The sequence below is a fragment of the Ursus arctos genome, unplaced genomic scaffold (genome assembly GCF_023065955.2).
Source record: "Ursus arctos isolate Adak ecotype North America unplaced genomic scaffold, UrsArc2.0 scaffold_16, whole genome shotgun sequence".
Taxonomy (NCBI): Eukaryota; Metazoa; Chordata; class Mammalia; order Carnivora; family Ursidae; genus Ursus; species Ursus arctos.
The window spans coordinates 21,735,768-21,754,626 of record NW_026622830.1 but is presented as its reverse complement, the minus strand read 5'-3'; the positions used below and the strand labels follow the sequence as shown (position 1 = coordinate 21,754,626).

The 18,859-nt window shown below is 40.8% G+C and overlaps 1 protein-coding gene across 5 annotated transcripts in view; it reads right to left on the bottom strand.

Moving 5' to 3' along the window:
- The window catches only part of SAMHD1 (SAM and HD domain containing deoxynucleoside triphosphate triphosphohydrolase 1), a 67,041-nt gene extending 48,454 nt beyond the window's left edge, over positions 1 to 18,587 (bottom strand). For 2 of the 5 annotated variants that reach the window (XM_044385808.3, XM_026503448.4), the window contains exons 1-5: positions 18,254 to 18,587; positions 16,616 to 16,682; positions 12,604 to 12,676; positions 3,203 to 3,363; positions 987 to 1,102 (exon numbers count right to left, since the gene is read on the bottom strand). In XM_044385808.3, the coding sequence (XP_044241743.1) occupies positions 987 to 1,102; positions 3,203 to 3,363; positions 12,604 to 12,676; positions 16,616 to 16,682; positions 18,254 to 18,461 (625 nt within the window). In that variant the 5' untranslated portion in view covers positions 18,462 to 18,587. Of the gene's footprint in view, positions 1 to 986; positions 1,103 to 3,202; positions 3,364 to 12,603; positions 12,677 to 13,188; positions 13,925 to 16,615; positions 16,683 to 18,253 lie in introns of those variants that run through there. The other 3 variants (XM_048222313.2, XM_057312535.1, XM_057312536.1) reach the window with 3 other exon arrangements.
- Between the last annotated feature and the right edge of the window lie 272 nt (positions 18,588 to 18,859).

Here is an 18,859-nt window from a genome sequence, read left to right as displayed (position 1 = left end):
TTATCTTATTCATAAGTGATTTTTAACATTCCACTCATTTAATAATATGGAACTTTGTTGACACAAAACTCTGTAATTATCAGAATTCCTGAAATGAGTTACTTGGCTGAAGAGGGCCTCCACCTGGACCAGCCCTGGGCCTTTCTGCATATCACAGTCTATACAAAAAGGCTCATTAATGCAGTGCTCAGACTCCTAGAGACTGGCAAAGGTTTCCCAGTGATACCCTCTCAAAACACCTAGAATCTGTTAAATTTATCATCTAGGAGTGATATTGGTCCACTGAAATCTCCAAGGGGACAAGCTAAAGAGAGTGTCCTATCCCTGTAAGAATCCAGCTATTTTGAAACAGAGATACCTCCCTTTCTCTGCCCTGAGGGCACACACAAACTCTTAGTCTCCTCCAATAGGTAGGAATAAACTATAAAGATATGAGGTTAAAAACTTTAACAAAAGAAGACAATCTCTTTTCTCTTTCCTTCTCAAAGAAGGATGATACTCTTCTACTTGGATTTAAGTGGCCCAAGACCTCAAATGGGTCAGGGAGGAAAAGGAGTTCTCTAAATCTGTTGTTAATCTGCTAGGGCAGATTATGTATTCTAGGTATGAGAAGAATGGATTTGATAAAGTAACGGAAAGAAAATGGCAATTTTTCAACAAGAAGAATAAAACAAAGGTAAAACCACATCCTCCTAAACACAGTAGTCAAAAAATCTCACTATCAGAAAGTCCCTTCACATAACTTGTAGCAAAGATTTGTAATGTGGGAAATACACTGAAAGACTACAAAAAAAAAAAAAAAAGTAGCAATGCTTTGGGCTTATGAATCACTCTAGGAAGAAGCAATGACACATTTAGATTAATCTTAACTGCAGAATTAAAACACAATTTCCGTTTATCTTTTGGTTAATCGGATTTTTTGATTTCAAAGAGAGATAACATGTTATGGCTTTATGTGAGCAACTTTGGTTCTTTGTACAGCATACCGAGATCATGACAAAGGCCAGCAATCTGAACACAGAGCACATCTCGTGCACTTATCTGCAGCTCTGGTTGTTTTTCACGCAGTGCACGAACCAGACATCCTGCTAGATACCCTACACTGCGGAGTAAGCAAAACAAGAAAACAACATCAAGTCACTCTTCCGTTCGAAAAATGATACTTCTGGACCTCAAGAACTTTAACATGTTTCTCAAATGTTCTAACATATCTCTATAGCAACTTAATAGAGTAGTCAAGTAGTCTGTTTCAGAACTGGGCAGAAACATGCAAACAGAATCCCCAAAGCAGGCTCATAATCAGTAATCATCAGGGAAATGCAACATCAAAACCACAATGAGATACCACCTGCACACACATTAGAAAGGCTATTATCAAACAAAACAGAACAAAACAAAACCCCAGGGGCGCCTGGGTAGCGCAGTCGTTAAGCGGCTGCCTTCAGCTCAGGGCGTCATCCCCGCGTTCCCAGATCCGAGTCCCGCATCAGGCTCCTCCACTGGGAGCCTGCTTCTTCCTCTCCCACTCCCCCTGCTGTGTTCCCTCTCTCACTGGCTGTCTGTCACATAAATAAATAAAATCTTTAAAAACAAAACAAAACAAAACCCCAAAAAAGAAAATAACAAATGTTGGCTAGGATGTGGAGAAATTAGAACACTTACGCACTGTTGTTGGGAATGTATAATTTCGTAGCAGCCACTATGAAAAACAATATAGTGGCTCATCAAAAAATTAAAAATAGAATTACTGTATGATCCAGCAGTTCCACTCTGGGTATATACCCAAAACACTGAAAACAGGGTCTCAAAGAGATACATGCACACCCATGTTCATAGCAACACTATTCACAATAGCCAGAGGTAGAAGAACCCAAGTGCCCACTCACAAATGAAGGGATAAACAAAATATGGTATAAGCATATAATTGAGTATTATTCAGTCTTAAAAAATAAATTCTCACACATGCTCCAACATAGATGAACTTTGAGAAAATTATGCTAAGTGAATTGAGCCAGTCACAAAAAGACAAAAACTATAGGATACTACTTATATGAGGTACCTAGAGTAGTTAAATTAATAGAAATAGACAGTATAATGGTGATGACCAGAGGCTGGAGGGAGAGGAGAATGGGAATTGTTATTTAATGGATCTAGAGTTTCAGTTTTGCAAGATGAAAAGGTTCTGGAGTTTGGCTTCACAATAATATGGATATATTTAACACTACTGAACTGTACACTTAAAAATGGTTTAGGTGGTAAATTTTATATTCTGTGTATTTAAGCACAAATCTTTTTTTTTTTTTTCAAAGAAGCAGGACTTCTGGCTTTGCAATGTTTATAACATAGATTGAAGATAAAGTGCCTGACAAATGTTAAATGAACTTTTAGCACTTCTCCCTGGGAGTAATTCCTGAGAATACAATATCTTTCTTTTCCCCTTTAACTCTGAACTCCACAAAGTTAGAGACAATTGCTACCTTGTTGGTCTGGTAGGGCCTAGTAAGTTTTCAATAAATATGTGTTGATGAATGAATGCATATTTGAGTAGACGCTTGTGTTGTTGCTATTCAAAACACTTAAAAAAAAAACCCCACAAAAAAACAACGCTTCAAAACAAACAAACGAAACAAAGTAAAACAGTGTGAGTACTTCACAAAACCTAGAAAACTGTCCGGTTCTTCCCAGCCCAGCCCATGTTCTCCCGGCTCCAGATTTTATAATGGAAAAGCAGACCAAATTCTCAACTTAGTTGTACATCACAGAGGTGCCACTTCTCCAAGCTTGTGAATATTTTTCTGATCTACAAATTTCCTGGTAGGTGAAGAAAATCACCTGCTTTCAGAGGCAATTCTGTACAAGACCAAACAGGAAAATTAAATAATCAAACTTACAAAGTTAGTTACATCAGTAACCAACCCTGCTAGGTTTTAAATATTTCAGCACAAATAGGTCACCCAAGTGACCTGTCAATAGACACTTCGATTACCTTTCCAGTAAAGATCTGAATTGGCTTATAGGAACACATAAAATAAACAAAATACAGCAAGGTAAATCAAAGCCTCAATTTTCTCATCAACAAAATATGGATATTATTACCATTCTGTAAAACTATTTATTCTCTAAAAGATAAGATGAGACAGTCAATTCATGAGATAAGGAAGGTACTTAATAACTGTAAATTCCCCACAAACTGCCTTCTTACCCTAGACTGTGCTCAAATCGATTGTGCGAAGCACCTGGAAAAATGTAGTAACTGCCTCCCAGCTGTTTGATATATCGAAGCCGCTGAAACTGAGGTGTGTCGATGATTCGGATGAGGAGAGGGTGAAGTTCAATGTGGCCATGGATAGGATCATTAATTACCTAGAAAATTATGCTTCAATTAATATCAGTAACACTATGTGACTTCATCTAAAATTTTTGTGCAGCCATTCCTATCTACAGTGCACAAAGCTATTCAATTGTTCTCAAGTAAGAACATGACTACAGGAAATAATAAGATATTGATAGCATTACCTTACTACCAGACAGATCAAGTATATTGGATCTGGGTATATTTTACTTCTTCTTAATGGATTCTAATAATAGAAAGATAAGTATTTCAATCTTTTTATTATGATTTGATTAGCCTTTAAGTTAGTCTGTATTCAAGTTAAACATACTTATTTAACACATTCGTTCAGATCATAAAAGTCATATTACTACAGGCAATGTGTATATTTTTTCCCCCTAAATCTATCTATAAACTACCCATTAGGGAGAGAGGGAGGGAGTGAAGAAGAAAGGAAGATTCCTATCATATAGATAAGAACTCTGAGGCAGGAAAATAAAATTCTATACTACTTAATATTACTCAAATACTTATACTTAATAAAAACACATTTTACAATTATTTGTTACCCTAAGTTTAAACAGGGTTAAATATGGGTGAAGATTTAATGTCTCTCTATATTTCTTCAAATAAAGATACTTCTTGGTGCACTTGGGTGGCTCAGTTGGGTAAGTGACTGACTCTTGGTTTCAGCTCAGGTCATGATCTTAGGGTAGTGAGATGGAGCTCTGTGTCAGGCTTTGTGCTCTGTGCAGAGTCTGCTTAAGATTCTCTCTCTCCCTTTGCCCCTCCCTACAGTGTGTGCACACTCCCCCCACCAAGATAAATAAAATCTTAAAAAATAAAGATACTTTTTTCTTAACTATCCATAACTGCCTTTTAAAGAGAAAGATATAAAATAAAAAAGGAATTTAATAAATGATCTAATTCATGATTTTCAAACTGCTTCAAATTTTTCCATGAAGTTTCTTAAAAATGTATGGAATTCTGGGAGGTGACGAGCCTTGCCCGTATCATTTACTGCCATATTCTCAGAATTCATCACACAGCACAGTGCCTGACGCATAGAACTCAAATGTTTTATTTTTTTAAGATTTGAGAGAGAGAGAGAGAGAACAAGTGGTAGGGAGGACCAGAGGGAGAAGGGGAGAGAGAGAGAGAGAGAGAGAGAGAGAGAGAAGCAGGTTTCCTGCTGAGCAGGGAGCCCGATGCAGGGCTCCATCCCGGGACCTGGAGATCATGACCTGAGCCAAAGTCAGATGCTTAATCGACTTGAGCCACCCACTTGCCCCTCAAATATGTTTTAAATGACTACTGTTGGGGTGCCTGGGTGGCTCAGTGGGTTGAGTATCTGCCTTCAGCTCGGGTCATGATCCCGAAGTCCCAGGAACGAGCCCCGCATCTGGCTCCCTGCTTAGCAGGAAGTCTGCTTCTCCCTCTGCCTATGCTCCTCCCTCTGCTTGTGCTTTTTCTCTTTCACTTACTCTTGCTCTCAAATAAATAAAGTCTTTAAAAATAAATAAATACATACATAAATAAATGACTACTGTTAAACTGTCACTGCAAAGATCCATATGTTAAGATGCTATTATAGTTAGGGGCGCCTGGGTGGCGCAGTTGTTAAGCGTCTGCCTTCGGCTCAGGGCGTGATCCCGGTGCTCTGGGATCGAGCCCCACATCGGGCTCCTCTGCTAGGAGCCTGCTTCTTCCTCTCCCACTCCCCCTGCTGTGTTCCCTCTCTCACTGACTGTCTCTCTGTCAAATAAATAAATAAAATCTTAAAAAAAAAAAAAAGATGCTATTATAGTTAAAGTGTACCATGCCCATACACAGAAATATATAAAATATGAATTAGAGAAGCTCAACGCTGTAAAGAAGCTTAAAGGGGTCATCTGGTTCAACATCTGAAGATGCTGGTGATAAGAAAATTATTTCCTTTAAAAATAGCTCAATTCAAGTTGCATACTGACAGCCTGAGTCAAGTAATGACTAGAATTTACAACTTTGTTAAACAATGTGTATGCATATTAACAAAGATTAGATTTATGGTTGATAATTGGTATTAATTTTTTTCACCCTACTCTTATAAAGCCACTTTATCACCATAATAAACTATATCAAGTTTAGTCACCTCTAATAATATACCAAGAATGATATCAAAGTATCTCTGGAATAGAAGACACTGTGAATGTTGTTAATTCAACCTTTTGGATGTCCTTATCAGACAAGAAAAGTTCCAAAATCTTTAAAGATTTATGTATTTATTTGAGGGGAGGGGAGAGGCAGAGGGAGAGAGAGAGAAAGTCCTAAGCAGACTCCACGCTGAGCTTGGAGCCCAACTCGGGGCCTCGATCTCACCACCCTGAGATCATGACCTGAGTCAAAACCAAGAGTAGGATCCTCAACCGACTGTGCCACCCAGGTGCCCCCCCAAATCTTTAAATATATGACAATCGGGGGCCCCTTGCTGGCTCAGTCAGTGGAGCATGCAACTCTTGATCGGGTTGTGAGTTTGAGCCCCACATTGGGTGTAGAGATTACTTAAAAATAAAATCTTTTAAAAAATTAAGTAAAATGGAAAGAAAATCATATATTGGCTTATTCGTTTCCCCTTATATAAGATTAATGTAACCTCAAACAGAATCTATTTTTAAAAATATTTTCTATTATTTATTTGAGAAAGAAAGAACATGAGTGGGAAGAGGGGCAGAGGGAAAGGGACAAGCAGACTCCCTGCTGAGCCTGGAACTGGATATGGGGCTTAATCCCAGGATCCTGAGATCGTGACCTGAGCCAAAGTCAGACGCTTAACTGACTGAGCCATGCAGGTGCTCCTAGAATCTATCTTGTTATTACAAATCATAAAAAAAATTCTACAATCTACTTTAATCCATTTAAGGGTCTAAGTCTTTTTTTTTTTTTTTTAAGATTTTATTTATTTATTTTGACAGAGAGAGACAGCCAGCGAAAGAGGGAACACAAGTAGGGGGAGTGGGAGAGGAAGAAGCAGGCTCCTAGTGGAGAAGCCTGATGTGAGGCTCTATCCCAGAACGCTGGGATCACGCCCTAAGCCAAAGGCAGACGCTTAACGACTACGCCACCCAGGCGCCCCTAAGGGTCTAGGTCTTCACTGTAAAGATTTCAGGTGTAATAACTGGTTAAAACAAAGTAAATTTAAGCCACTTTATAAAAGAAATAATAAAGAGGGGCACCTGGGTGGCTCAGTCGGTTAAGCGACCAGCTCTTGGTTTTGGCAGGTCATGATCTCAGGGTTGTGGGATCAAGCTCCATATAGGGCTCCACTCTGGGTGTGGAGCCTGCTTGAGATTCTCTCTCTCTCCCTTTCCCTCTACCCCTTCCCCCATGCACTCTCTCTCTCTCTCTCAAATGGATAAATAAAATCTTTAAAAAAAATAAAAATAAAAAAATAAAGAACTCACTGAAAACCATTTTTAACATATCATAATATGCTTCATGTCAAAATGTATCGTGAGCACTTAATCATTTTACAGATCTTAATAATTATCCCTTTTAAAAAAAAAGATTTATTTATTTTAGAGAGAGACAGAACATGTGATTGTGGACACGAGAGTGGGGGGAGGGGCAGAGGAAAGCGAGAACCTCAAGCGACTCCACGCTGACTGTAAGCCCAATAGGGCGCTTGATTTCATGACTGGATATCATGACCTAAGCTGAAATCAAGAGCCAGAGGCTTAACTGACTGAGCCACCTAGGCGTCCCTATGCTTTTTTTTTTTTAAAGTAAGCTCTATGCCCAATGTGGGGCTTGAACTCACTACCTGAGATCAAGAATTGCATGCTAAAAAAAAAAACTAAAAAAAAAAAAAAGTTGCATGATCTACAGACTGACAGACTGAGCCAGACACCACAATAATTATCCTTGTAATGGCTCCATTTCATTAATGAACTTTTTAAAAAAGATTTTAAAATTTATTTTGAGAGAGAGTGTGTGTGTGCATGCCTGTGCAAACGTGAGCGAGTGCGGGGAGGAGCAGAGGCAGCGGGACAGGGAGAATCTCAACCAGACTCCACATTAAGCATGGAGCCTGACAGAAGGTTCGATTTCACAACCCCTAGATCATGACCTGAGCCAAAATCGAGAGTCGGATGCTTAAATGACTGAGCCATCTAGGTGCTCCATGATGAACTAACATTTTTAAACCATTCCCCTAATGTCGGGCAACAACTTTTTGGTAATTCAAGTTATATTACTTCATATTCTTTTCCCAACTCTTAACGAGTATGAATATATTAAAGTGTTTTGATCAGTGTTTATAATCTGTTATTTTTATTCTCCCAGTATTATTTAACATAAACTACTCCTTACACTTGTCACTTTTAAAGATTATATGATGCTCTATTGTGTTACTAGCCAAGAAACAATCCTATTGTCTATGAAGTGTCTCCATATATGCCAAACACTGAGGATGAGATGAATAAGGCACCATTCCTATCCTCTGGGGAAGATAATAGAATATATGTCCAGATAGTGGCGAAGGAGAACGGGGAAAAAGAAACAAAAGGAGTGGTCAGTTCTACACAGGAGAAAAGAGAGAGGGGGCCATCAGAGAAAGATACAGAGCTGGTGATTCTATAATTTAACACATATTAAGAGAAAGTACATGAAGTAGGCATTTCACTCACGTAAGATTCATTTCACAAATTAGCACCTGTTAGGTGGAACACTATAACTCCTCCTCGCTGTTACATAATTTCCAGCTTCAGAGGCCAACTAAATTTAGCATGAAGAAAACTGAACCAAGAATAAAAGGTTGTGACCTTGGGTTAGGCAATGATTTCTTAGATGTGATAACAAAAGCATGAGAAACAAAAAGAAAAAAACTAGGGGCGCCTGGGTGGCTCAGTCGGTTAAGCATCAGCCTTTGGTTCAGGTCATGATCTCAGGGTCCTCGGATAGAGCCCCACGTTGGGCTCCCTGCTCAGCTTCTCCCTCTCTGCTTGCTGCTCCCTTTGCTTGTTCTCTCTCTTTCTCTCTCTCTGTCAAATGAATAAATAAAAACTTATAAAAAAATAAACTGGACTATATCAAAATGAAAAGCTTTTGTGCTTTAAAGAATAGCACCAAGAAAGTAAAGATGATCCAGAGAATGGGAGAAAATATTTGCATATTGTATATCTGATAAGGGACTTGTATCCAGAATACATAAAGAACCTTTTTTTTTTTTTTTAAGTAATCTCATGCCCAACGTGGGGCTTGAACTCATTACCCCAAGATCGAGACTTGTACACTCTACCGACTGAGCCAGCCAGGAGCCTCAACTTGTAGACTTTAAGTGATTGAATCGTGAGCTATGTGAATTATATCTATATCTCACTAAAGCTGTTCTTAAAAAAAAAAAAAAAAGAATAAGAGGTGGATACCAAATTAGAGTAGGAATCAATTATTTGTTCAGCTGCACTGCTGAAGCTAAAATCATATAAGCTATCAATTTCACTGCTATCCAATGACTCACTGACTAAAGTACTTAGTAAATTTAAAATCTGTTCTCAATAACTGTAATTTATAATTTATACATGTGGTTAGACAGTTTCCTGTTTCTGATGAAAAACAGAACAGAAGTGAGCAAATGGAACTGCTGTCTTGAATATAACCTCAAAAATATTTTGTTGTAAATTGTAACTGTGAAATGGGGTCACAGAGATCATCTGAGATGATCTCACCTACTTAAGAAAACTTATTTATGCCCTTTCTGAAGAGGACACCCTATGCTGCCCTTCTCATGAAAGACAAAATAGATTACAGGATAGCAACTGTTTTCCAACTACAGGACAAAATTGTTAAATATTATCTTCGATAAGTGATCACTCTATTTAAATTTTCATGAAAAGAATGAAGCATTTTAATATGAGGAAACTTTTTCAGAAAGGGCTAGGATTTGATTATTCTTCAAACAAAATACTTGCTGTAAAAACCACTACTTGGCCTGTAAAATTATTGTAGGACTGAACTAAACACATTCATTAAATATTTTCAAACATGGGGCACCTGGCTGGCTCAGTCCATGGAGCATGTGGCTCTTGATTTGGGGTTGTGAGTTCAAGACCCATTTTGAGTGTAGAGATTACTTAAAAATAAAATCTTAAAAAAAAAGGCAGGGGGCACCTGGGTTGCTCAGTCAGTTTGGGACAGGTAATGATCTCATTGTCATGGGATCAAGCCCTTTGTTGGGCTCTGTGCTCAGTGCAGTCGGCTTCAGATTCTCTTTCCCTCTCCCTCTAGCTCACGTGCACTCTCTCTCTCTAATAAATAAATAAAATCTTTAAAAATAAATAAATAATTTATTTTTTTGGCTGGCTCAGAGCATGCAACTTTTTTTGAGAGAGAGAAAGAGAGTGAGCATGTGCGCGTGTGCACACGCACATGCAAGTGGGCGGGGACAGCAGAGGGAGAGAGGGAATCTTAAGTGGGCTCCACGCCTAGCAGTAAAGCTCAATCTCAGGACCCTGAGAATGACCTGAGCCAAAATCAAGAGTCAGACACTTAGCCGACTGAGCCACCCACCCATCCCAAGCACATGACTCTTGATCTTGGGGTTGTAAGTTCGAGCCCCACCTTGGGTGTAGAGATTGCCTAAAATAAAATCTTTAAAAAATAAATAATTAATTAATTTAAAAAATAAAATCTTAAAGAAAATTTTTTTCAAACATGATTTTCAATGGACAATACGCAGGCTAACAAGGAAAAGTAAAATTGAAATATGTACTCTCATAGGGATCTTAGATAACTTGAATGCTGTAAAAATACCTAAAACACCACTGATGAAAAATATAAATGATGATCATGCAAGAGGGTGGAAAAGGGGAATGAGATACCCTCCACCTTCATCCAGGTCTGAAACTAAGTATTCTTTTTTTTTTTTTTTGAAGATTTTATTTATTCATTTGACAGAGATAGAGACAGCCAGCGAGAGAGGGAACACAAGCAGGGGGAGTGGGAGAGGAAGAAGCAGACTCCCAGCGGAGAAGCCTGATGTGGCGCTCGATCCCAGAATGCCGGGATCATGTCCTGAGCCGAAGGCAGACGCTTAACCATTGAGCCACACAGGCGCCCCTGAAACTAAGTATTCTTAATCTATAGATGTCAAAAGGGTAAACAATAAGGTACAATTTCTGTTACCAACCAATCAAGACACATTTCAAGTTTTTTTTAATTCATTTATTATTCTTTTAAAAGTAGTCTCTACATCCAACATGGGGCTTGAAGTCACAATCCCGAGGACAAGAGTGGCATGCTTTACTGACTGAGCCAGCCCGGCACCCCAAGAAACATTTCTTTAATTATGATATTAGAATCATCGCAAAGAGTTTGTGGAAAATGCACATTACTGGGCTTACTGTAAATTCCCACAATCAGAATTTCTGGGATGGAAGCTAGGCAGTTGACCACTTGTTAAAATGATTCTTGGGACACTGAGTCTGAAAAACAGGGCCTTTAAGGTCTAGAGGAGCTAGGAGATGAGAAATAAACAACTATTGATAAATTAAACTTTAGGAATATATCTATCCTTTGGACTAATATCTGACACAAAAGTTTACCGGAATTGACATGAAAATTCAGTACAACTTCAAAAGTTATTCTGTGACTGAGGGGAAAGTGGAGCTACGTGTGTCGATGTGGATGATTCTCAAAAGTGTTATGTAAAACGAAAAGTTTAAGGGCGCCTGGGTGGCTTAGTTGGCTAAGCATCTGCCTTCGGCTCAGGTCATGATCCCAGGGTCCTGGAACCAAGTCCTACATCGGACTCACTGCTCAGCAGGAAGTCTGCTTCTCCCTCTGCACCCCCTTCCCCCGCTTGTACATGCTCTCTCTCTCTTTTGAAAAAAAATAAAATCTTAAAAAAAAAAAGATTTAACAAGTTGGGTAGTAGTCTACTTACACTTTTCTGTATGCTTAATATATTTTAGTTTTTCTTTTGATGTAAATATTCTGTGCTTAATTTAGAAAATGCAGTTTGTGGGGTGCCTGGGTAGCTCAATGGGTTAAGAGTCCAACTCTCAGGGCGCCTGGGTGGCGCAGTCGTTAAGCGTCTGCCTTCGGCTCAGGGCGTGATCCCAGCATTCTGGGATCGAGCTCCACATCAGGCTTCTCTGCTGGAAGCCTGCTTCTTCTTCTCCCACTCCCCCCTGCTTGTGTTCCCTCTCTCACTGGCTGTCTCTGTCAAATAAATAAAATCTTTAAAAAAAAAAAAAAAAAAAAAAGCCCAACTCTCGATTTCAGCTCAGGGGCCTAAGCTGGGCGTGAAGCCTGCTGAAGATTATCTCCCTCTGGCCCTCCTCCCCCAACCAGTACATGTGTGCGCTCTCTCTCTCTCTCTCTCACCCTCTAAAAAAAATAATAATAAAAAGAAAAAGAGAAAAAAGAAAATGCTGTTTGGAAGTATCAAAATCAACCACAATCCTATTACTGAGAAGCAGACTTCCTTCCATTCTTTTTAAAAATGAATTTTTTTTTTCCTTTTTAAAATTAATTCTATAGGGGCTCTTGGGTGGCTCAGTCGTTAAGCGTCTGCCTTTGGCTCAGGGTGTGATCCCAGGGTTCTGGGATTGAGCCCCACATCGGGCTCCATGCTCTTCTGGGAGCCTGCTTCTTCCTCTCCCACTCCCCCTGCTTGTGTTCCCTCCCTCACTGGCTGTCTCTCTGTCAAATAAATAAATAAAATCTTTAATAAATAAATAAATAAATAAATAAATAAATAAAATTAATTCTATAGGAGCACCTGGGTGGCTCTGTCAGTTGAGCATCCAACTCTTTTTTTTTTTTTTTTTAAGATTTTATTTATTTATTTGACAGAGATAGAGACAGCCAGCGAGAGAGGGAACACAAGCAGGGGGAGTGGGAGAGGAAGAAGCAGGCTCATAGCGGAGGAGCCTGATGTGGGGCTCGATCCCATAACGCCGGGATCATGCCCTGAGCCGAAGGCAGACGCTTAACCGCTGTGCCACCCAGGCGCCCCGAGCATCCAACTCTTAATTTCGGCTCAGGTCATGATCTCAGGGACTTGGTATCGAACCATGCATCTGGCTCTGCCCTTAGTGAGGAGTCTGCTTGAGGTTCTCTCTCTCTCTCTCTCTCTGTCCCTCCCCTAGCTTGTGTGTGTGTGCATGTGCTCTCTCTCTCCTCAAATAAATAAAATCTTTTAAAAAATATAAGTAAAATGAATTCTACATGTGTTCATTCTAAGTTATATCACTTCATATTAAAAAAATATGATAAACTCTGATCGCTCTTACCTTCATTGAATCAACATGAATTTCACTCAGTTGTTGGATATAATTATGCAGCTTCTTTCTGTCGCCCAAGGTACTAAAATTATAACAGCATAAGTAAATCTATCATTATTTGCTTAATAATAATCCCTAGAGTATATAATAGTATATAATCAGCTCTAAATTATCTACATTAAAATAATGAGAAGTCAGATTAAAAGGAACAATTAATAATTCAAACATACACCCCCCTAGAAACTCTCCTTTAGGCTTCTGCCCTTGGTAACTCAGACTTCAACATCTTCTATGTCTCTACTGAGTCCTCAATTGATACTTCAAACTTATTTTAATCTAACTGAAGTCGGCATCTTCTCTCACAACCCTGAAATTGCATGGCTCAAGGCAGGACTCTGAAGTAGAGCACAGTGAGAATAAAAAAGGACTTTGAAATCAGAACTGGTTCACATCTGTACACAGAATCTGTGTGACCTTGGGGGGAAAAAAATCACTCAACCTTTTTTAGTACATAAATGTTCTTAACCATAGCACAGGAAAAATGGGCGTACTAGGTATGACTCAAGCACAAATCAAATATAGTTGAAGTTTTACCTTTACTTGTACCCATCTTCCTTTGTCAGTAATCCCTCATAATGCTCTGGTTTGAATAAATAAATTTAATAGGATTTAACATAAACAGTTCAAAATCCTGTACTTCATTATCCTGGGTCATTTACACTTATTGGTGCAAGCAAGTTAGCTTGACACCTGACTAATTATTAACAGAAGCAGCAGGCAAAGGGGCAGAATCTACTAATCTACTAGCTAATTAGACCGGAAAATAAATCTTGTGCTCAAACTGCTAGATAGACTTAGAGTCAGAATCACTACAATTGGCCACAACATTGTACTCTAAGACTCATGATGACTACAAAATCTAAGAATGATTTTCTTGGTATACACAGAAGCATTATTACAGCTGATAAATCATAAAGCAGCATACCTTCTGTTTTCCTATTCCCCTATCATCCTCATCAGGTTGATGTAACAAGCACAGGGAAAGGCCAAGCTTGGAGAAGTACTTATAGGTGATCTAAAACTGAGTCAGGTTAAGTATTGTTGCATAGTTGAATATAACCAAGAGTCATAGCATAAGATACCAAACCTAAACCAATCTCACTGCCCAATAATTTCCTGAACTAATACTCAATATTCATCATTTAATAAAACCCAAAAAGAAACTATTCACAAAGAAATCACTGATTAGGGGTGCCTGGGTGGCACAGCGGTTAAGCATCTGCCTTCGGCTCAGGGCATGATCCTGGCGTTGTGGGATCGAGCCCCACATCAGGCTCCTCCGCTATGAGCCTGCTTCTTCCTTTCCCACTCCCCCTGCTTGTGTTCCCTCTCTCGCTGGCTGTCTCTATCTCTGTCAAATAAATAAATAAAATCTTTAAAAAAAAAAAAAAAGAAATCACTGATTAAAGTATATAAAAATAGCCAACCAAAACCTAGAGGTTTTTTTTGTTTTAACAAAGGCTATAAAAAATACAGTATTATATATATATTTTTTGAAGATTTATTTATTTATTCTAGAAAAAGGGGGAGAGAGCCCCTGAATGTGAGTGGGGGAAGGGGCAGAGGGAGAAGGAGAGAACCCTCAAGCAGACTCCCTGCTGAGTGTGGAGCCCAGCATGGGCTGGATCCCATGACCCCTAGATCACGACTGAGCTAAAATCAGGAGTTGGAGGCCCAACCAACTGTGCCACCCAGGCACCCCAAAATAAATAGTACTTTAAACAAAAATTTAAAGTAGTCATGGGCAGGGGGGAGGCCTCAGTGTCTCCGTCGGTTGAGCCTCCGACTCCTGATTTCAGCTCAGGTCATGATCTCAGCTCAAGTATAATCTCAGGTTGGTGAGATCCAGTCCCGTGTGGGGCTCCATGCTCAGCAGGGATCCTGTTTCTCCACCTCTCCCTCTGCTCCTTCCCCCCACCATGCATGCGGATACGCTCTCTCTCTCTAAAAAAAATAAATAAATCTTTAATCACAGGCCATAGTTAGACTACAGTAAGATTTTATTTCTGTATTTCATCATTTCTGAATTCTAAAATTTCTTACAACTGATATGTACATTTAATGTACCAATGTTTCTTACTTCTTAGAAAAACCTTTTAAATCAACAGTTGATCATAAACCTGAGAAAATTTAAGTACTTGTCTAAACTGGAGTCCCCCTAGAAAGCAGAGTCTGGGACAAGAGCTTACACACAGGAAAGGAGGGGATTTAATAAATTGGTTGAACTTGTACCACTGTTAACAACTTTGACCGATCCTACTGGGATCTTCAAAGGCAGCTCTAGACAGCAGAATTTTGCCATAATGGAAATGTTCTATATCTGCCCTGTCCAACATAGTAGCCACTAGCCATAAGTGGCTATTGAGCACTTGAAATATGTCTAGGCGAGGAACTGAAGCTTTTAATTTTAATTAATTTAAACATGGAACTATTGGCTGCTGTATAGGAAAACACAGCCCTGAAAATTCCTACAGAATCCACCTCAGAGTTATAAGGTAGGTAACAAGGTGTGCCAGATAATGTTCAATTGAAATTCTATTTTGTTCACTCATGTCCCCCAAGTTCCTAGAAAAAATTCCTAACATTCAGTGGGCCCTCCATAAATATTTGTTGAATAAATCAGTAGTACTTGTGTCCACAAAATAAATGGTTCTCTTTAAAAGCAAGACTCTATTAGAGCAAATTCAGTTCACTTAAAATAGCAACTATTGTATCTAAGAAATAAGTAGTAAGGGGGACTTTGAGGGGACTGAGGGGGCTGAAATATGATTATGAAAAAGGCAAGATGAGACTCTTAAAGATTCTGATCCAATGGACATTTATTAAAATTCAGGTAAACGTCCTAAGGTGATCTTTTCTCACAATCTACTTCTATTATCAACTACTAAACAATAGTGCATGAAGTAATTCAGTATAATCCTTTGTTTTGATTCTTTGGTTACTGTTACCACAAACAACATTTAGCTAAATGGAATTCCAGAAGGAAAAAACCTTATTTCACCACTGTTGCCAATTCTCTAAAAAACAAACCAACCAACCCACAAAGTCTCCATTTTAAGGAATATTTAAATATTTGCTCCTCATTTGTGATCTTTTTTTTTTTTTTTTTTTTTAAAGATTTTATTTATTTATTTGACAGAGATAGAGACAGCCAGCGAGAGAGGGAACACAAGCAGGGGGAGTGGGAGAGAAGAAGCAGGCTCATAGCTGAAGAGCCTGATGTGGGGCTCGATCCCATAACGCCGAGATCACGCCCTGAGCCGAAGGCAGGCGCTTAACTGCTGTGCCACCCAGGCGCCCCCTCATTTGTGATCTTTAAAGTGGATCCACACTAATCTAGACCCTGCAACCTCCAGCCTTATATAGGGGATCTTTACCTACATTTTATTAAGGGCCAACATGCTAATCGCTTTATGTACATTGTCTCATTATTATTTTCCACTTGACAGGTGTAGAAACTGAAGAGTTAAATTACTTGTCTCGAATCATACAACCAAAAAAGGGCCAAACTACTTTGGATTGTATCTTTAAATCTAATACCAGGTATACATTTCAGTCTTGAGACAGCTTTAGGGAGACCTAGAAATATGTTTAAGATAAGGCTGCAGCCTTGATTTTTCTTGCCAACATTTTCCCCATCAGTTCTTACATGTTTTATGGTGCATATAATCCAATTATTCTGAACTTGAGAGTAAAAAGTTGATCACTAAAACTTCATGAAGGCTTGTCAGCAAAATTTTTAAAATAGGAATCATTAGCAATATTAAACACAGGATTTGCACAGTAAAACCAAGCAAACAAAAACACTGTGTTAAACAGCAGGCAGGGGATTCTGTTTTAAAACACTCTGTAGGTTTAAAATGAGGATGGTTAATATCAGTGATCATAGGCTTTGTCCCTCAGAGGTGAATAAAAAGGTCATAAGTATGCTTGGCTACAAGGTGAACTTTATCATTCTTACCTTATCCCAAGACTTTCAAGATCAGACTCATTAAGACGGAGCAGTGTTAAACCTGTGATATTATTTTCTTTGGAAGAAAAGGGAGGGGAAAAAAAGATAAAATGGTTTCAATATTTACAGCATATACTTTTTTATTTCTTTCAATTTGGATTCGTCCTGGGATCAAGCCCCATTGAGCAAGGAGCCTGCTTCTCCCTCTCCTCCCCACTCATGCTCTCTGGTACTATTTCTGTCTCTGTCTCTCTCCCTCAAAAAAACAAACAAACAAAAAAAAACAACAAAAAACCCAAACACCACTGAAACAGAGAGCCAACAACATAGTCAATCATATTTTGGAGACAGAAAATATAAAACTACTTCATCCCCACCTATTGCTATTCAGAGAAAAATTCCATCCAGAGTGGAGGAAAACCAAAGGGGAGAGGAGAAAAGAGAAGTACAATTAGCGACACCATCAAGCTGTTTTTTTAAAGTCTTTAAACAGCTAAAGTTCCTCCAACCCTAGACAAATGGGACTCCACCCCATAATTGCAGAAGTTTACTAAATTTGTAAACGATACCACCTTCCTATAGAACACTTCAGAGGATAAGACAGAGAGAGGTTAAGCTTCATATCCATTAGGGGAAGTTGAGTAGATTTCAAGTGGATGGATGCTTGAACTTGAGCCAGTTGCTCAAAACTCACAACCCGCACATCTCCCCATGTGATGTGGCCAAGTTGTGGACTGCTGGAAGTTCAGTGGTCAGCTGAACCATCCGTGTTCAGATTTAACTGGGGAAACTGATTTTGGAGAGTAAAACATAAACATTACCAAGCTCTACAAGTACAGTCAACAAACATATTGAGCCCTACTGGGATGCTATGGTAAGGCAATGGGGGTTCAGGGATTAACAAAACGTCCCCTCTCCCTTAGGAAAACCCCGCCTTGAGAGATGGTGGGAGGAAACAGAAACTTGAAAGCAGCAGCACATACTCTAAGGTGGCAAGTGTTCAAGGAGCTGCAGTAGTAGCACGGAGAGGTCTCCTGAGCCCGGTGTGCCTGAATGACAGGTCCGGGGAACACGTTCTTCTAACTAAGAAAAGGAACCGAGTCTCGCCTTTCTGGCGCTGCGGTGGCAAGTTCCCGAAGAAACCCACCAGCTTCAGACCAGGTGCCCCACCCAAGTTCACAGTCCCCAAAGTCGGCTTTCTTCCAGCGGGTCCCCAACCCCAGAATCCCCATTTCTCCTTCCTCCATCTCAGGGTGCACTCCTGGGCGCCCCTCTGTACCTCCCCGCGCGTGGTCTCTCCTCCCCGCCTCAGGTTTCCGTTCTCAGCCGCAGGTCATTCCTCCCAAGGCGCCCCCCGCTTCAGGTCCACCCCTGCGGGTGCCTCCCGGTGCAGGTCTCCCTTCCCCGCTTCAGGGCCCCTGCTCAGGAGGGCTCTCCGCCTCAGGTTTCCGTTCTCCGCCTCAGGTCAACCCTGGCTCGGCGCCTCAGGTCCACCCCCTTCGGTACCTCCCCGAGCAAATCTCCCTTCCCCGCTTCGGGTCCTCTTTGAGGCCCCCAGCTCACTCCCCGAGGGCGCCCTCTCCTCAGGCCCGCAGTCTCCGCCTCGGGCCGCGGTCCCCCGGCCCCTCAGCCCTCTAGCCCTGCTACCTCGGAAGCGGTCCAGCAGTCGGGGATCACTGAAGCCACTGCGCTTTAGGAAGCAGCACACCTGCTCCGGGCCCCAGGTCTGGTGATTTGGGCGGAGTTCGGGGCCCGGGGACCTCTCCGCCGCCGCGGAACGGATGTTTGGCGGGGTTTGGGGGCTGCTATCGCATCGGGGCCGCTTGAAGGGCTGATCCGAATCCGCTCCCTGCATGGCTACAACCAGCACCCGGCACAGCACAGTCAAGAACCGCGGCGCTTGGACCGCGCGCAGGCGCACTGACCGCCGGTCGCTGAGGACGAGTCCGCTCAGCACTGCCAGCCTACTGGCCTCTCGCGCAGGCGTACTGACAGCTCAGACCTTGGGGCCAGGCAGCCCGGCCACTGCAGCCACCAGGCCCCCGTGCGCAGGCGCATTGACAGCCCAATGGTCCTCAACAGGTCCCGGAGTTTACAGAAAGGGAGCAACCAGAAGCAGAGCCAAGGGCGTGCTAATAAGGACGAGGGGAGGAAAGACTGTACCTAGGACCCGTGGAAGTCCCGTCACAGTCCGGAGCAGGGGGTCTTCTGGTGAAGTGAGGGTGCCTTCCTCCAAATGAGTATTCCAGGTAT